The following is a 17,322-nucleotide window of genomic DNA, read 5'->3' as shown; positions in this document are numbered from 1 at the left end:
TGTTTAGAAATAGACGACCTAACAAATTTTCGAAAATGTTTGAAAGCCTTTCATTTGTCATACAAAAATCAAGTTTTTATCGATCAAAATACTACTTTAATTTCTCATTGATTCTCAACCTCATTGATATCAATTCGTTTTAATGTTATTCAAAATGCTAATGATTAGTGTTAATATTTTACTAACTTTAAATAATAAATATTTTCTTTTTTTTTCTTTTTCTTAATTATGCGTAATCATTTTTTTTTTCATAAAAATCATTCAGTGTTCTATTTCAAATTTACATTACTGTGGTAGTACTCCCTTAGGAATATTTCTTCTCTTTTTTCTTTTTCGCGGCAAGGGAAAGACTAATGTTTGTAAGTATTCTGAGTAATGATTTACACAATACGGTTGTCCACTATTTGCTTTACATAGAGAAATTTCACAAAGCTTTTTGACTCCTCTTCACCACAGGGCATCTAAACTATCCTACTAACCCACAGTTACCAGAGGCAGAAATTCTTTCAATACTTGTCTATTCCTTCTTCATTGTTACTCGTGGAATTACAATAGCTGCGGAAAGGCATTGTAAGGTATTGCACACAGTAAACGTCACCAAAGAAAAATACACAAAATTCAACCAGTTCATTTTCTGTTGTTTTTTTTTTAAATTCAAGAAAAAATTATACTATATTTTTTTTTTCTGGGAGAGAGAGATTAGCGATCATCGTAAAAAATAAGGAAAAAACACGGAACACCTTAAGAAAAAGATATAGATAAAACTGATATTGGAGGGAAAAAAGTTAGAGAAATTCATATTCAAACATTGTCACACCAAAAGGTCGTGCAATTTTCATCAGATTTATAAATATAATATTAACTAAGTACTGTTGGTTTTTCTATGGTGATAAAATTAAAGATATCTAGTCTTTTTTCTATTACACTTTTTCTATTGTATTTAATTAGTTTCTTTTAGTAAATAATGTCTAATAATTCAACTGTTAGTCTCTCTCTCTTTAAACAATAACATGAGTTAATTAAATTTTAATTGTTTTAATTAGGGGAAAATAATATATACTTCAATTTATTAAGTGCAAATTTTTCATGCATTTTCAATTTCATATATACCTTCTCTGATCGACTACGTACCCTAGTTTAGGGTGTTTCCCATAGATTTAAGGAAAAAAATAGAAAAAAATTTTATCCACACATAAAAAAAAATATAATTAAGTAAGTAAATAATTAAGCAGAGACATATATTGTTACTAATGCAAAGTAGAAACAGAAAATTATAAGAAATAAACTTCCTCTACTTAGTTATTTTTCTCTCTTCTTAAATTTTTTTTTTTCAAAATAAGAAATGTGATTTTTATTAGAAATAATGAAATTTAATGTCTAAAAACTAATACTTAAAAATTAAAAGATTTTAAATATTGTGGGCATTTTTTTTTTTTTTTTTTTTTTTTTTGCTGGCAGCCAATCTTAAAACAGATTTAACAATATTTAGAATATTTAATAAAGATTTTGAAAACAGAACTTTTAAGGAATTTAAAATACTTGTTCAAAAAAATCTAATTGCGCAGAAATTATAATTTAAAATTTTAAAGATTTCAATGATATAAGAAATTATATTGTATAGTGATATTTAAATTTTAAATCATTTCACAAAATCAACCACTAAATAAATGTAAGCATATTCATAAAATAAATTTATTTCAATGGTACCATTCAATTGAAATTAATTCAAAACAATTTATTCGAAATCTGATGACATAAGACAGACATAAGAAAACTCTATCATATTTTATGTAATCAAATCTTCTTTTTTTTTCTTAAAGAAAATTCTTAAAAAGAAAACAATAGTTGTTTTGCTGTCTTTTCAGCTTTTTTTTCTCCTTTTTAAATTTTCTTTTTTTTCTAATAACGCAATTGGAAACAGTTACCTAAGTTTTTTGTTCTGTTTCGATTTTAGCAATTTTAATAAATTTCAAATTTTGTCAATAAATTAATCATTTGAATACAATTTGAAAAAGACTTTAGTCCTAGTCAGTCATAATTATCCTTTTATTTTCTTTTGAATAACCTCTTTGTAATGCTTAAATTAAAAAATAAATAAAAATCAACTGTTTCACGAGGGAGGAAACGAGGGGGACTAAGTCTAGTAATTTTCGTTATGAATGAATGTGGTCTGCCGTTTTTCTATGTGTTCTAATTTAGGAGAAAGTGCAATAATTTTTCTTCTTATATGAGGAATGGATAAAATTTCTAAAAAATCGTTTCTATTTCAAAAATATTTTGAAAGTTTGATTGTTCTAGACGACGTATAAAAGTATTTACTGTTAGCTTGGAAGAACGAGCGGGGATAATTTTATGACACCATGCATTCTATAAGTTCGTATTCCTGAAAAACTAGGAAAGAAACCTTTTCATCCCTTTCTTATTCGTAGCTTCCTCTATCTATCTTATTCTGTCCTTATCTACCTTTTGTGAGTAATTAAAATGATATTTGGGCATTTTCCTTCATCACCAATAGACGCTTTATCATTTCCCCAAATATCCTCCAGTTTGTTCTACCAATAATTTTATTTTTTGGTGGTTGCTGAGTTCAGTGTATTATTTTTTGCTCCCAACTGAATTTTCTTGAATTTGTATGCAATGTTCACGAAAAGTTTTGCCGCAATACTTACAAGAACTGAGCTATCTAATAAAAATCCACAATTTGTACCTAAGACGCTACTTATCTGTGAATGAAAATCAAAAACCTTGCTATGTCATTGATTAGAATCACTAACTACGCGTTCAAATATTAAACGATTTTCGCCTGGAATCAACCAAAGTATAAAATAAAAACTTCTAGAAGTTTTCTAGACTAACGATTTGTGCCTTATTTTTTTTTCGCCCCAAAACGTATGATTTCTGTCTGTAACTATTGTCTCCAATATAGCAAAATATAAAAAAAAAAAAATATTATTATATACAAACATGTCTGCATTAAAACAATCATATCGAGTATAATATAATAATTTATATTCAAATTATCAGTGAAGTAAATATTATGCTTTAAATTTTATTGCGAAAAAAAACAATGGTACACGTTTCAAATAATTTAGCAATAATTATTCAAAGTAAGTCTAAGACTAAAAAGTGATATATTTCTATAAAAAATTTGTAATTTTTTTTTGCAACGTATAAATGAATTTCATTTTGCGTCAATCAAATTTTGAATCGCACAATACTTTGGCTAGAGTTGAATAGAAAATATGGCTTAACTTGATGTTTCTTTGCGGTTGTAGCAAATTTAATCTTGCACTGATTTTTCTGACATTGCATGTATCTCTTCTTATTTTGTTTTAAGAAATTAGAAATGTTTTTACCTCATTAATTAAATTTTAAAAAAAATTATTCAGTGTGTTTATTTATTATTATTATTTTCTTTCAAGATTTAAGTTATTTTAATGCTATTAACCATGCAACATACTACTATTTCTATTTATTAAAATTATTCACGTTAATATTGAAAAAAAGAACATAAATGAAACATTTTACTTTTAAAAAAACTCAAGTATCAACAGGTTTTATTTAAAATGTTAATATAACGGAATGGATATTATCACCTTCCCGCTTCCTGCTCCAATGTGCTGTTTACTTTATTCATTTATTTAATTTTTTAAAAAACTGAGTGTAATAAAAAATACTTTTAAAATTTAGAAAAAGCCTTCCAAAATATTAAAATTAATCATATAGTATCTTTAATTGTATTAATTTCTTCATCGTTTATACTTTTTTTCTATAGAGAAAATTTAAAAACAACTGAATTACTTTAGTTCTTTTTTATATAAACTTTTGTTTTTGCAACAATAAACAATGCTTAGCACCTATGTGACTTATTAAAGCATTCTAACGTAAGAAATAAATAAGAAAAAGATAATTAAATAGATAAATTAATAACATTTGTAAAATTACGACAGCAATTATTTTTTTTAAAAATTATCTAGGGCGAAATGTTTCTAAAAATATACAAGCAAGAAGGATTCACATACAGTTTCCGCTTCATTTATTTATTTTTTGTCGGAGAAGGAGGCCAGCACACCTTGATCGAAGAATATAGTGGTGTCAATCGCTATACAAAAGGGAAAGAATTCCCGATGTGTGTTGTGAATGATTGAGCCGGTTGGAAAGGGTACTGTGTTGAGGCGTGTAAGACGAATACCTGCTGCGTGATGAGAATATAATAATATACTATACAAAACACTTCTTGACATAAGATAGTAAAAGCTAAAATTTATTTTACTTTGGCCATTTTTGCTGAAAAGGATTGCAACCAGCAAGAAACATTTTCTTAGAAAAATAACAGTTGGGCTTCATTTAACCATGAAGAACTAACCACATTCTTTAATTTATTGTTGAACGTTTACGCAAACAAATTCCGATTCGACGTCAAAAGTGGTTATTGGGAGAAAAAAAAAGAATCTGTAACTAGACTTGTATTTTAAAACTTAGACAAAATAATATACTTTCAAACTACAAAAGAAAATTCTTTTATTTTCATTAAAAAATGAATTTAAGGAATTCTAACAACTTTGAAATTCTCCATTATCAAATATTAATGTCAACAAATTGCTTATTACACTTATACCGTTAAAAGTAAATTATGTCTGATAATTATATACAAATTAGCTAAGATGATAGTATTCTATTTTTTCACAGATTTCTTTTCACTGAAAAGAAAAAGATACTAAACAGACTAATCCATCTTTCTGATTCTTCAATCATAAACTAACCATATATCTATAATAATACACACAAATAAAATGTGATAACTTGTGGCCACCAGATGCGGGAATAGTTTTTGTTATAATTTAATTTAAAGTTAATGAAGCCGATGACACTATCCGAATGTTCTTGCCTACAAGATAGCGAGCACGTTATGTAAAGGCTTAGTTCTTAAAGATGAAAACGCAGGTCTTGATATCATTCAGTTTTATTACTAATTTATTGAACAATATAAGATGTGCTCTGCAATAAAATGCTGCGCTAAATATTATCACTCAAAATTTAATAATTTTGAGTGATGATTCTATTTAATGAAAAGAAATAATATTTTTGTCTTAAGAGGTCCACTTAGAATATGCATATTATTTCATATAACTATTGATTTCTATGAAAAATTCAATACACAGGTGATTCCTCAGAATGAAAATAAATATTTTTCAAAATATTGTTGTCAGAAAGGAAAAGATAATTTGGAATATATGGCCTTCATAGATCAGTAAAGAGAAAGATTGAAACTTATACCTTTAACTATTATGCCTTTCTATTACTCTCTCTGAATCTAATTATGGGGATCAAAAAGTATTACTCAAATAGTATAAAATGTGTTTACACTAAGACAATTTGGTTGAAAATAAGTGAAAAATATTATATTTAGCATTTTAATAATTTATGGTTATGAAATAGAGCATGAAACACCCGTATCTCTTTCTGAGTTAGATAAAATCTTCCAAACACAGATCACTTCCAAACATTATATATATATTTTTTTAAAGTTTGCCTTTATTTTCACACACACTTATTTTGATCTAAAAGAAACAATTTTCTTTAATTTTCAATTTTTACAATTTCTTTAATTTTGAAAATCAATTTCGGATAACTTTTTTACATGTATGAAAATAAAATTTTTGTTCAAATTATTATATTCATATTTTAGTATAAATATAATTCTGATAATCTAACAGAGTTTTTTAGAAACTATCATACTGTTTTTTAGAATTAAAAAGTACTGAAATAAGTTATAGATGGTAATTTGAGTGCAAGAAAAAGTATATATAAAAGGAACACCGGTGTCTCATCTTCGTCAAACGGTTAAAAAATAAAATCTAGTATTTTTTAGGGACTGTTCAACTGATCATTTCGAGCCATGGGTATCGTCATTTATAAAACTAAGATAACTAAATCGTTCCGATTCTGCAAAATATTAATCTTTAAATTATAAAATTTTGCTCAATCTTAATCTTTAAGATTCTGAAAAATTTAATGCAGTATACTGTTAAAAAACTATTTAATAAAAAATCTCCATTTAATAAAAAATAATAGATTATTCAAATTATTTTTAAGTTAAATAAAATTTGAGTAAAGAAGTCTCGAGATTCGATGTCGGAAGTGGTAAAACAGAGAAATTTGTGAGGTATGGTATACATATTATCTAATGCTAAATTAATTATTCAAGAATTATTTGAAATAATGCAATGTAATAAAAAATTTATTGAAGAGCAATTTTTATCTAAACTTTTTACATTTCATGATTTTGTAGAAAAATCGAGTAAAAAAAAAACAATAGAAAAGATGTAAAAAGAAAACAAAAAAAGAAGGAAGGAAACTTTTACATTTCTAGTTATTCGTCGCCAAAAAAGTGCTGAACTAACGTTTTGGTAAATGGGGTGTTTTAAACTTATCCAACAATTTGTTGCTGCATGCATTTTCCCCCCACTTGACTGAGTTTCAATGAAGAGAAAGGAGAATCATTTACACCCCTTTTACTTATCTCACTGGGTGGGAACCGTGGTCGAGTTCAAGTGAAATACCTTCCTTCTGAAAACTGCCGTAACAGGGGAACTCAAAATCTCAGACCCTACCGGAATGAAAGAGTTAAGGAGGAAAATTGAGGTTATAATCATACAACATTAAAATTGCAAATAAGGTGCTGAAATTCAATCTAACTGGGGGGAAAAAGAGGACAAGTTTTTTCTTCCTTTTTTTATATTATTCGTGAATAGTAAGATCTGAATTAAAAAGAGCCATCTATAAATCTACATATATTAATGCATATACTAATGGACCAATATATAAAAGAAAGGAGAAGTTCTCCTTGCCAGTTGCTCCCTCATACACATCTGTTCTTGTCTTTCTAAAATGTTCTACCCTCCGTGCATGGTCTAATTCTAGTTGATAAAAGAACGACTCTTTGTTTTAAAAATTGAATTGAAAAATTGTTCCTATCAAGTATAGTGATGGTGAAAAATTAAGGACTTTTTGAAACCTTGCACCAAAATTAAGTACTTTTAAGGGTCTTTATTTTTCAAAATAAAGGTAAGCAGTTTAAAAGCACTTTTAAGGACCGTGTAGGACACTAGTTTCTTTTTTTTGCCCTGGAAACAAAGTCAGAAATTAAGCTCTTTTAATGCTGCATAATACTTCAGTGATAAAACAAATTGAATGAAAGTAAGTACTTTTCCTCTCTCGCAACAGGAAATACTTTTCCAACAAATTTAAAGTGCGATCTCAAATACATATTTTAAACAATTATTTTTAGCAATGATGGAAATATCTTCCAAGGAGAGGTTAATTTTGAATGATTTTAAACGCAACTAGGATTGATAGGAGTAAGAAGGACAAAAAAATTTAAGCAGTCCTAAATTTAATGCATAATGCAACAAAGGATGATCAAAGAGAATCAAGCAATTATATCGCTTACATTTAGAGATTTAGCTTACTTTTTGATGAATTATGTAGCTGATATAAATATTCAAAAAAATATACTAAGCCCAACGTAACTAAATTGCCTATATATAACTTAGAATCATAAAAAGTAAGAGTAAGGAAGGCATAAGATTATTAAAAAAAATGTGCTTGAAAAGCAGTTAAGGAAACCTTTTTCAGAACATAAAATTTATTTATCAGGTGACTTTCTTTGTTTTGTTGTTCAAAGTGGTTTAAGTATTGAATTTAATATTACATCATACATAGCTTATAAAAGTTGAAGCCTTTGCAAAATGTTTTTCCAATCATAGTGAACTAAAGCAGGATTTGTTTTTTTTAAAAATAAAATTTTTATGAAATATAATAACTTGAAAGCAAGGCATTTTTGCCAAACTGACATTTTTTACATGTTCTGAAATTACGTAACGAATACATAGTGATGGAGAAACTTACAACAGTTTCTCCACCTAAAGTTATATATCTATAACTTTAAAACAGATATATATCTATATAAATATAATCTATAACTTTATAAGATCTATAGACAGCCTGATAGAAAACAAGATCTATAGCAACATGCAGTAAAATTTTCCAAATATTAGAGATTTAAATAAGCAGGTTGCCAGACCAGCACGAAAAAAGATTGGTGCTTTAAAAAAGAATTTCTGGCTAACTCCAAAAGTACTCTATTTTAAGACAGATTACCGATGAGATGCATAAGTACTTTTAAGGCAAAAATCTGGAAAACAATCATCAAAAGAGATGCTTGGAGAAGACCAGGGCCCACCCAGGGCCAGTGAAGAAAAAGAAGTAAATCTACAAATAGTGCCATTGAAGTTTTGATGTTCAATTTTTATAAGCAAAACATTCTATTTTTCGATAAGAAAAAAAAGTGAAATCTATTTTTAAAGCAACAAAAGTAGGTTTTGCTTTCATTTTCAATATAAGCATTTTCCGAGAAATATGTATATATAAGTAATATATATATTTCAAATTAAGATAAGAATACTATATAAGAATTAAAAAAAATTAACATACCCTCTCCAACAAAGAAAGTGTAGCTTTAATCACACCTTCTGGTCGACCAAAAGGGAAGCAAAACCTAAACAGGAAGAAAAAAAGTTAATTGGCCAAAAGATAGAAAAACATATGTTATATAGCAAAATGTATTTTGATTCAAAAGACAAATGAATGGTACATAACTATATTTACATCATAATTCAAAGTCGGTAAAACCATTGGAAGATGCTCTACTATGTTAAGAATTTCCTTTTTTTTTTAATCAGTTTCAGAAAATAACAAGGCAAAATATGAAAACTAATATTTTTCTCAAAGCACTCTATTAGAAGATCAACAAGCATATCTTCTATCCAATGTGAAAAACAATGACAATTTTATGTGCAAAAAATCGCTATTGAGATAGCATTTTATATACCCAGCATGTTCCACATTTAACATAATTTTCTTTAAAAATAAGATTTATAATTACCTATCAATGATGAATATCACATCTTAATGCTAACTAACGAAAAATCTTAGTTCTTGCAAGAATCTCAATGTTGGACCTCTAAAATTTCCAGGGCAGTTATATTCAAAATGGCGAAAATCCTCTAAACCAAAAGACTGTGAAAATTTTGTCTGATTATAAGTTTTTGATTAGTGAAAGTTAGAGAGCCAATTGTATTGAGAAAGGCGGAATTATGTGATATTCCCAGAAAAATTACATACCCTGCTCCTAATTTTAAGATCCTTAAAGATAGTACCGAAAATCCGGGATATCCCCTGAATACAATCACCCCTCTTACACACACTAAATTATGAAATAAAAAGATTTAAACAATACTTTAAACAACAAACAAGTTTGCTATTAACTAAGTCTAGAGCAAAAAAAGAGACAACCTCTAAGAGGATAACCAAAACTTAAGAAAACAAATTAGCAAGTGGATTTTGAATAATAAGCTAATTTAGTCTAAATTATAAAGAAAAGAATAGTATAATTATCCAAAATGAGTAATTTGGTTTTCCAGAAGTATTCTTAAATGCTCCTCAATATTGGCAAAAATATCTTTCTCTTTAGCAGTCACAGTTCCAATGCCGTCTGGCCTTAGCTAGAAAATAACTTTTACTTTTTTAGAATATTATTTCTGTAAAGCACATGTATATTATAATGAAATTAGTATGCTAAATTATTTATAATATACATATACTTGCTCTTAGCATTGATACAATCTTTATAACAAGCTATGAAGCTTATTTAAAAAATGGTTTTAACTTGCTTCTTACATTTCAATTAAAATTAAATTTAAAAAAAATTGTTTCTTATAAATTTTTATCAAGCATCACTCATATAAAGTAAATGATGTATAAAAAAACCTGATTATTAGAAATTACTAAAACAAGAACACAGTTTGAATTAAAAAAAAGAGATTTAGATCTTTTTTACATGTAATTTATGCATTTATGTCTCACTGCTTCATACAATTTAAGCTTTTTAAAATAATTTAGATATGTTTTGACATTAGACACTGAACAAACCATCCAAATGTTAATGTTATGTTAAACCATCCAAATGTTAAAATTAATTTTTATAATAAAGAATGTTCTTTATTTTTATGTTAAATATTGAATGATAATGCAAATTTTAAATTAAATTGAAAATTATACTAATATGAATGTACATTATTTATCTTTTTTGAGGTGATTTTCTATTTTTACCTCCTATTTCTAAATCTGTTCTCAATATTTAATAAATAAGCACAATAAAACTTAGTTGCAAAAAGAAGTTTAATTAGTTGACCCACTTTTCAAATAAACTAAGTTAAACTTTTTATAAAAAAATTGCCTTACTGTAAGTTACACCGTAATTGTTTTCTACTACTAACTTAAACAACTGAAACATTTTACTTTACAAAAATCTCAGTAACATTAAAAGCCATAATTTCTGGAAAAAAAATATGAAAGTTGCGGATATTTCAGTTCATTATTTGTTTTTAGCTAAATATAATACATGAAATAACTTTAATTAGCTTTAGCATAATTTTATATTTGAGAGAAAAAAATTCACTTTAGATTAAATTAACATTAAATTTTATTATAAAAAAAAGTATTACAAAAAGTAATTAAAACAAATAACAACATACCAGTATATTCAACAACTTATTACATGCTACAGTTTTAATAAACTAATATAATGCCTACATTTTTTAAATACTCTAAAGAGATCCATGCTTTAATATCAAACAAACATATTATCATTTAAGTTAATTTTATTATGTAAAAATTATCATAATATTAAAAAAAAAAAAATAATCATTTCTAATAAATGTAATCATTAACTATACAAGAAAACTTTTCCCAGCTGTAACTTTTAACATTAATACTTTAAGAAATTTAAATTATGCATAATTAAGATTAACAATAAATGATCAACAGTGATACAACAGTGCACCGTATCAGGTATTAACTACTGATAAATATATTATTACAACAATAACATTAATCACAAAACAATAATTCTAAGTCATACATAACAATAATATGAAAGAAACTTTAAAGGAAAATGTTGAATAATATCAAATATTTCAATAAATGTAGTTAAAAATTGAAAGGTTTTTTTCTTATAATCCAATAGATTTTACAGAGTAATTTCATTTCTCTTAAAGTTTTAAGGAATAAATTTGAAGAGAGATGGGTGTCTTTTTATCAAAGTATTTTGTCATTTAAATACATGATATTAATCTTATAACACTTATTATGTTATAATATGAACTGTAGAAGTATTAATTTAATATTTCTTAAAAAAATGAGTGGAATAAACAAAACAATTTTAGGTTGATGTCGTTACCATTCTTTCCAGTTATGTTTCAGTGCTTGGCAATTTAGACTTACATTGGAAAGAAAAAAGAAAAATTAAGAATAAAGAGAAAAATGTTTTTGTTTTTTTCTCTATAGTCTTTTTTTAATCTATTCTAGAAACATGCAAAGAATAACTTAATTTATTTTAATAGATCACACACAGAAGGATATATACTTTCATAGCATTTAATGGTAAAATCTAAATTTTGAAATTGAAAATTTTACTGTCGATAACTTTTTAAAGATAAAAAAAAATTCCATGTGCAAAATAAATCCACGAGGAACAATAGCAAACTTTGTCTAGTTATAAAAATAAATCATATGTTTCAAAAGTATAAAAGAAAAAAGAGGCTTATTCACACTACTTCATGGCAAACAAACTAATTTAATAATAGAATATAAAATAGTCCCTGGCTATATTATTAGATGCACTATAAGATTCTATGTAAAATTATAATAATTAGGTGATACTATGCATCTGTATTGTTTTCACTCGGATGAAACTGGTTTGCATTCGTTTACAGTTCTGTATCATTTGGTTAACATTGTAATGTGATATGTTAAAAATAAATACAAATTGAAATTATATAAAAAATCTCATGAATAAAAACCCATTACAAACGGGATTTTTCGGGATTTTTCAAACCCTGTTTATTACAGATAGGTTTAATTTTTAGTACAATTGTGAATTTAAAAAAACGTTACTGCTTTCTATAAATTTTTTTTTAGAAAACATCGATATTTTCATTGAATTGATACTGATGCTAATATAACACAGGGATATCACAGACTATAAATAATATACTATATAGCTAGAATTTGATATTCCTCTATTACTTAAAGGGAGGGGGGAACAAATACAAGTTTGAACATAACATACACAAAAAATGCAAGTCATTATATTAATAATAAAAGCTAATAGATATATTTTGTTTTAGTTTTCCTTTTGTTTCTCAAAACTCACATTTGAAAAATATTAAAACTAAATACTAATCTCCTAAATTATTCATACATTAAAAAGCAAATAATTAGACATTAGCAAGTTCGTTCAAATCTGAAACAGTTTAAACTAACAATTATTTTCAAACCAGAATAGCTTAAAAATGAGTTTGATGTAATTTTCTTAATGATATATGACTGTATTGGTGATATTTAGACAACATTTCTATCTAATTGTCAAAATTAGCCAGTCTACGGTGTGTTTCCAAATGGTGAGGTTCCATTTTGTAAGTGCAATGTTTTTTAAAAATGTTTTGTTTTTTATTGCCTACTAAATAAGTTAACACATAACAATGAAAATTAAAGTTGTTAAAATCATAGTTATTCTCATAAAATAAAAATTTATTTGAAAAACAGTCTCTAACAATTTATATGTTACTGCTATAATATAATAGAAAAAATAGCCCAAGAATTTGAAAATTTACAAACTTTTATGTTTTTACATTGTCATTGTTTTTACATTGTCATGTTTTTACATGTCTTGATAAAAAATAATCCAAAAATATTCATCGAGACATTGTTAGCATTATATAAAATCTAAAGTTTAAATGATGAAATAGTTTTGATAATTATAAAAAACAGCATAGAATTTTTGCACAAGCAAAAATGAAAGGCAAAACGTTTTCAAATTCTTATCCTTTGCTGAAAATAAAAGCTTAGTAATTTAAAAATTCTTTAAATTCCTCTGAAATTATTTTTCATTGTAATTTTTTCATAAGTAGATAAACTTGAAACAACACAAGTATAAAATCCATTATTCAATATTAAGTATTCACCAAAATTTTTGGTAATTAATGTACTAAGCAGGGGTAACTGTGACACTAAGTGAAAAATCCTAAAACTTTTGAGTGCTAAAAATCTATAAAAATTTATATACCATACAAGATTGGTATTTGACATAATTTTTTTCAGGGTGAGTAGCCAAATCTTTCAACAAAAAATAAGCACCTTTTAAAGACTTTTTAAGCACTAAAAATATTTCAAGCACCATATGTATTAACAAAATGCAAAATAATTTTCAAAGACTTTGCATGATCATGACAAAATAACTAGTTTCTGACAAAGAACTCTTTTTTTGATTATAATAGCCATCATAGATCGAGAGATTTTAAGGTTCGATTTCCCAGGGTGGAAAATGAAACCTGTAATTGAGAATATCTCACAAAAGGGAGAAGAGTTGCATAAGAGAGTGCAAGAATCTCACCAAAGCATTTGGTTGGGGAGTCCTCCCCGTGCACTACACTGTTTGGATCGGGAAAGATCTCGAGTCTATGGAGGTGAGCAGCAAGCCCATTTATGAAGTAATAATTCTGATTTTAGTCGACACTATTGAAATTTGGAACAGGTGGGTGTCATTAAATAAGGGTACCAGGAACATACACTTTAGACCCTAGAGGAATTTAAATTTGCCGAATGAAATTCTGAATTTCACCGAAACAAAAAGATGCAGACGCACACGCTTACTTTTAGCTGAATATCAAATTCATTTAGCCAAATTAGATTTGATTTGGACAAAAACTAAATAGAAATAGAATATTTAGTAGTTATCTAGAAAAAAATTTTTAGAAATTAAACTCCAAAGGATTACATAATTAAGTTGAAACTTTAAAAAATAAACATATATATAAACTCCCCAATTTTATTTCTAATCTGATCTTAAATGAAATAAATAAGAACAATTCTTTTGGTTTGTGATTTCAAATTATTATATTTTAAAAACTTTTAAACCATGATTTATTCTTTAAACAAGCTACCTTTAGTACTAAGTTGTTGAAGTCAATAAGTAAAACAAATATATATGAAATAAAACTACTCATTGAAAAATTTATTATTTGAAGCAGTCTTTATCTTTTTCTTTCTCAGGTCATCCTCACTAAATCCAAACAAATGTAAAAATTCAAAGTTTATTCATTTATTTAACACAGTAAAACCTCGTAACAACAATATTTTGGGGACTAAATTAATATATTGTTGTAGAGATACATATTGATATATCGAGGGCCTACATACTTTGGGAAAAAACAAGTTACTTCTTTCCAATAATGATTTTTAAGAACTAAATATAAATCTATAACAATAACTGATCCCCTGTGGCAGAATCGCAGCGACATTGTCGCAGATTGTTACAGAGTTCTTGCAGAAAGATTTTTCTTCTTGCAGAAAGATTTCCCGATTATTTCAAACAATAAAAGTATTAGAATCATGCATTTGAGTATTTACTTTTCAAAGCACTGATTCCATCTAATTTTTAGCAGTTATTGCTATTGATTTCCCCATAGTTTTTAAACCTGATACTTTTTATACAATATTATTTATTACAACCTAATCTGGAAACGAAACATGCATTTGAGTAGTCTGATTTGTGTGATTTCGTCTTTGATCTTTTCTATGGCAATTACCACTATGGATTTCAGTATTTTTATTGCGATGATTATTTACAAAATGTGAAGAAGGAAATAATTTTTCCGTTCGCCACCAACAAAATGTGAGAATATCACCCATAATATTAGAATAAAAAATATTACATGTTCAGTTAAAAAAGTATATATTTTTTTAAAATTTTTTTAACACAAATATAACTTTATTGGAAACAAAAACGCAATCTAGATAATGTAGTTCTTGTATTTATTTTTTCATAGCCATCGTTGAACACTGATTCCAAAAAAAAAGAAGCTTTTTTTGGGGGGGGGGTTTACGATTACTAATGTTCAACTCCGTATTCTTGTAATTCTGATTCCAATCCTGAAAACGAGGGAACTCCTGGATCAAGTATTGGAAGAAATTAACCTTCGTGGAGCATTTTTTTGATGGAAGCAGTAACACATATTTGCGTTACATAGAGAGAAAAACCACTAAATCCTTCCACGGTTAGTCTGACGGCCTCATAAATCAGTCCGAATTCCTATATTAAGGTGATGGTTACTTATGTTGTCTACCATCAATATTTTGCTGGAAAACCATAAAAATTTTTGACTTGGGTCTTTTAAGGAGAGAATGTTTGGCAAGTAATTTTTGTTGATTGATAGCGTAACATTCTGAAATTTTAGAAAAAATTTCAAATGTAATCATCAATATCAGCATAAAAGTATTCAAATGAAGCAAGTATTTTAGACAGAGAGAGTATGAAAGTGTGTGGGGGCACAGCCCGTTCAATGGCTATTTAGTTAATTAATAGCAAGATTTTAAATAGTCGATAAAATAGATTAAAAAATTAAATTTTACTTACAAATAGAATGGCAATATTCATTGTTACTGTTGTAGATAAAGCTTCAAATAATTTTTGTATTATGTGTAAATATTTTTTTAAAAAATTGATTATTGGAGAATATAATGCAAATAATACCTATTTAAAGTTAAAAGAAGATAAAAAAGTTATTGAAAAAAGAATTATTGCATTTAGTAAAAAATTAAAATTTAAATTAAATAGGATTACATTTCCATATTTATTTCCAATAGTTAAATTTCATAAAAATCCAATTAAATTTAGGTTTATAGCATGTGGTACTAATAGTTATAATTCTGATATTAGTAAAAGGTTTTTTTGTTTTTTAAAAATTATTTTGCTTAAAATTAAAAAAGAAAAAAATATTATTATTGAAAGTAATGTTGAAGTTTTGGATTTTATTAAAAGTAATGATATTTCCAGCATTAACACTTTTGATTTTGAAAATTTGTATACCAGCATACCACATGAAAAAATTATTGAGATTTGTGAAGGTATTTATGACAAGTATTTATTTGATGAAAAAATTGATAGGTTTAACTGGTTAGATTTATGCAAGTTTAATCTTTTTGAGAATGTTCTTTTTAATGGTTTAAATTTTTATAAACAAATTATTGGAATTCCACAAGGTAATTCCTTTTCTGGGGCTTTTGCCAACATTTTTTTGCACTTTTTTGAGGCTAAATTTCTTGAACATAAAGTACTTAATGCTTTCCGATATATTGATGATTTGATTTTGTTTAATTGTGACGATTTTAATTTTATTTATACAATTTATCCTGGTGATTTGGTCCTGAAAAAAACTAATGAAAATTGCTTTAATGTTGAATATTTAGATTTTAAAATTGATATTGTTAACAATTTTATTAAAATTGGTGTGTTTGATAAAAGAAAAGCCTTTAATTTTAATGTTATTTTTTTCTGCAACTTTAAAACTAATTTGTGTAGTAAAATATTCAAAAATCTTGTTTTTTCGCAATTAGTTAGGATCAAGAAAATTTGTAATAATGTTGAAAGTTTTCGAGAAGCTGTGGATAATTTTTTAAATAATTTGAGTAAAAATGATTTTCCTTTTAATTTTTGTAATGTTAATTTTTTAATTAAAAAAATGATTGATGGTTTTTAGGTTTTTTTTATATTTTTTCTTTTAACAGGGCGCAATTCTAGTCTTAACTGAGCAGCCCCAGTTAAGCATTCTATTAATTTATCTACGTATCTCCTTCTCCTGACCTTTTCATATCATTTTTAAACTTTTACTGCGCATTATTATAGGGGGCGTTGTTTTTCAGTTTTTAGTGTTTTCTTTTCCTCCGCTTTTGAATATGATTCTTGACCTGTGACTGTGAGTTTTTAATTTTCTGATGATTTTTATTGATTTTCTTTTCGTAATTTGTTTATTCTTTTGAATGTATCTTGTTTTTCCTGGACCTCTATACAAAACCATCGGGGTACTGAGGGAGATATTTTAAGCTTTTGCTTCTCCCTCAAATAGAAATGGTTTTGTTTTTAATGGCTACCGGGGCCGGTACCCCCTGAAGACGTCGGCTTCGGTGGTCGTATTTTTGTTTTATTTCATTTGTTTTGTATTGGAAGAAATTAACCTTCGTGGAGCATTTTTTTGATGGAAGCAGTAACACATATTTGCGTTACATAGAGAGAAAAACCACTAAATCCTTCCACGGTTAGTCTGACGGCCTCATAAATCAGTCTGAATTCCTATATTAAGGTGATGGTTACTTATGTTGTCTACCATCAATATTTTGCTGGAAAACCATAAAAAATTTTGA

The 17,322-nt window shown here is 26.5% G+C and overlaps 1 protein-coding gene across 11 annotated transcripts in view; it reads right to left on the bottom strand.

Moving 5' to 3' along the window:
• The window catches only part of LOC147816811 (nuclear cap-binding protein subunit 1-like), a 60,293-nt gene that overhangs the window by 29,231 nt on the left and 13,740 nt on the right, over positions 1–17,322 (bottom strand). For 8 of the 11 annotated variants that reach the window (XR_015432353.1, XR_015432332.1, XM_087158464.1 and 5 more), the window contains one exon: positions 8,497–8,560. The exons of 2 other annotated variants lie outside the window; for them this stretch is intronic. Coding sequence is in view for 6 of the 9 variants with exons in the window: in XM_087158464.1 (XP_087014590.1) it covers positions 8,497–8,560 (64 nt within the window). In the remaining 3 variants the exon portion in view is untranslated. Of the gene's footprint in view, positions 1–8,496; positions 8,561–15,538; positions 15,566–17,322 lie in introns of those variants that run through there. One more of the 11 variants, XR_015432358.1, reaches the window with a different exon arrangement.

Source organism: Parasteatoda tepidariorum, chromosome 1 (genome assembly GCF_982258835.1).
Source record: "Parasteatoda tepidariorum strain Cologne lab strain chromosome 1, Ptep-v5.0, whole genome shotgun sequence".
In the NCBI taxonomy this organism is placed as follows: domain Eukaryota; kingdom Metazoa; phylum Arthropoda; class Arachnida; order Araneae; family Theridiidae; genus Parasteatoda; species Parasteatoda tepidariorum.
This window is presented reverse-complemented; position numbering and strand designations above follow the sequence as displayed.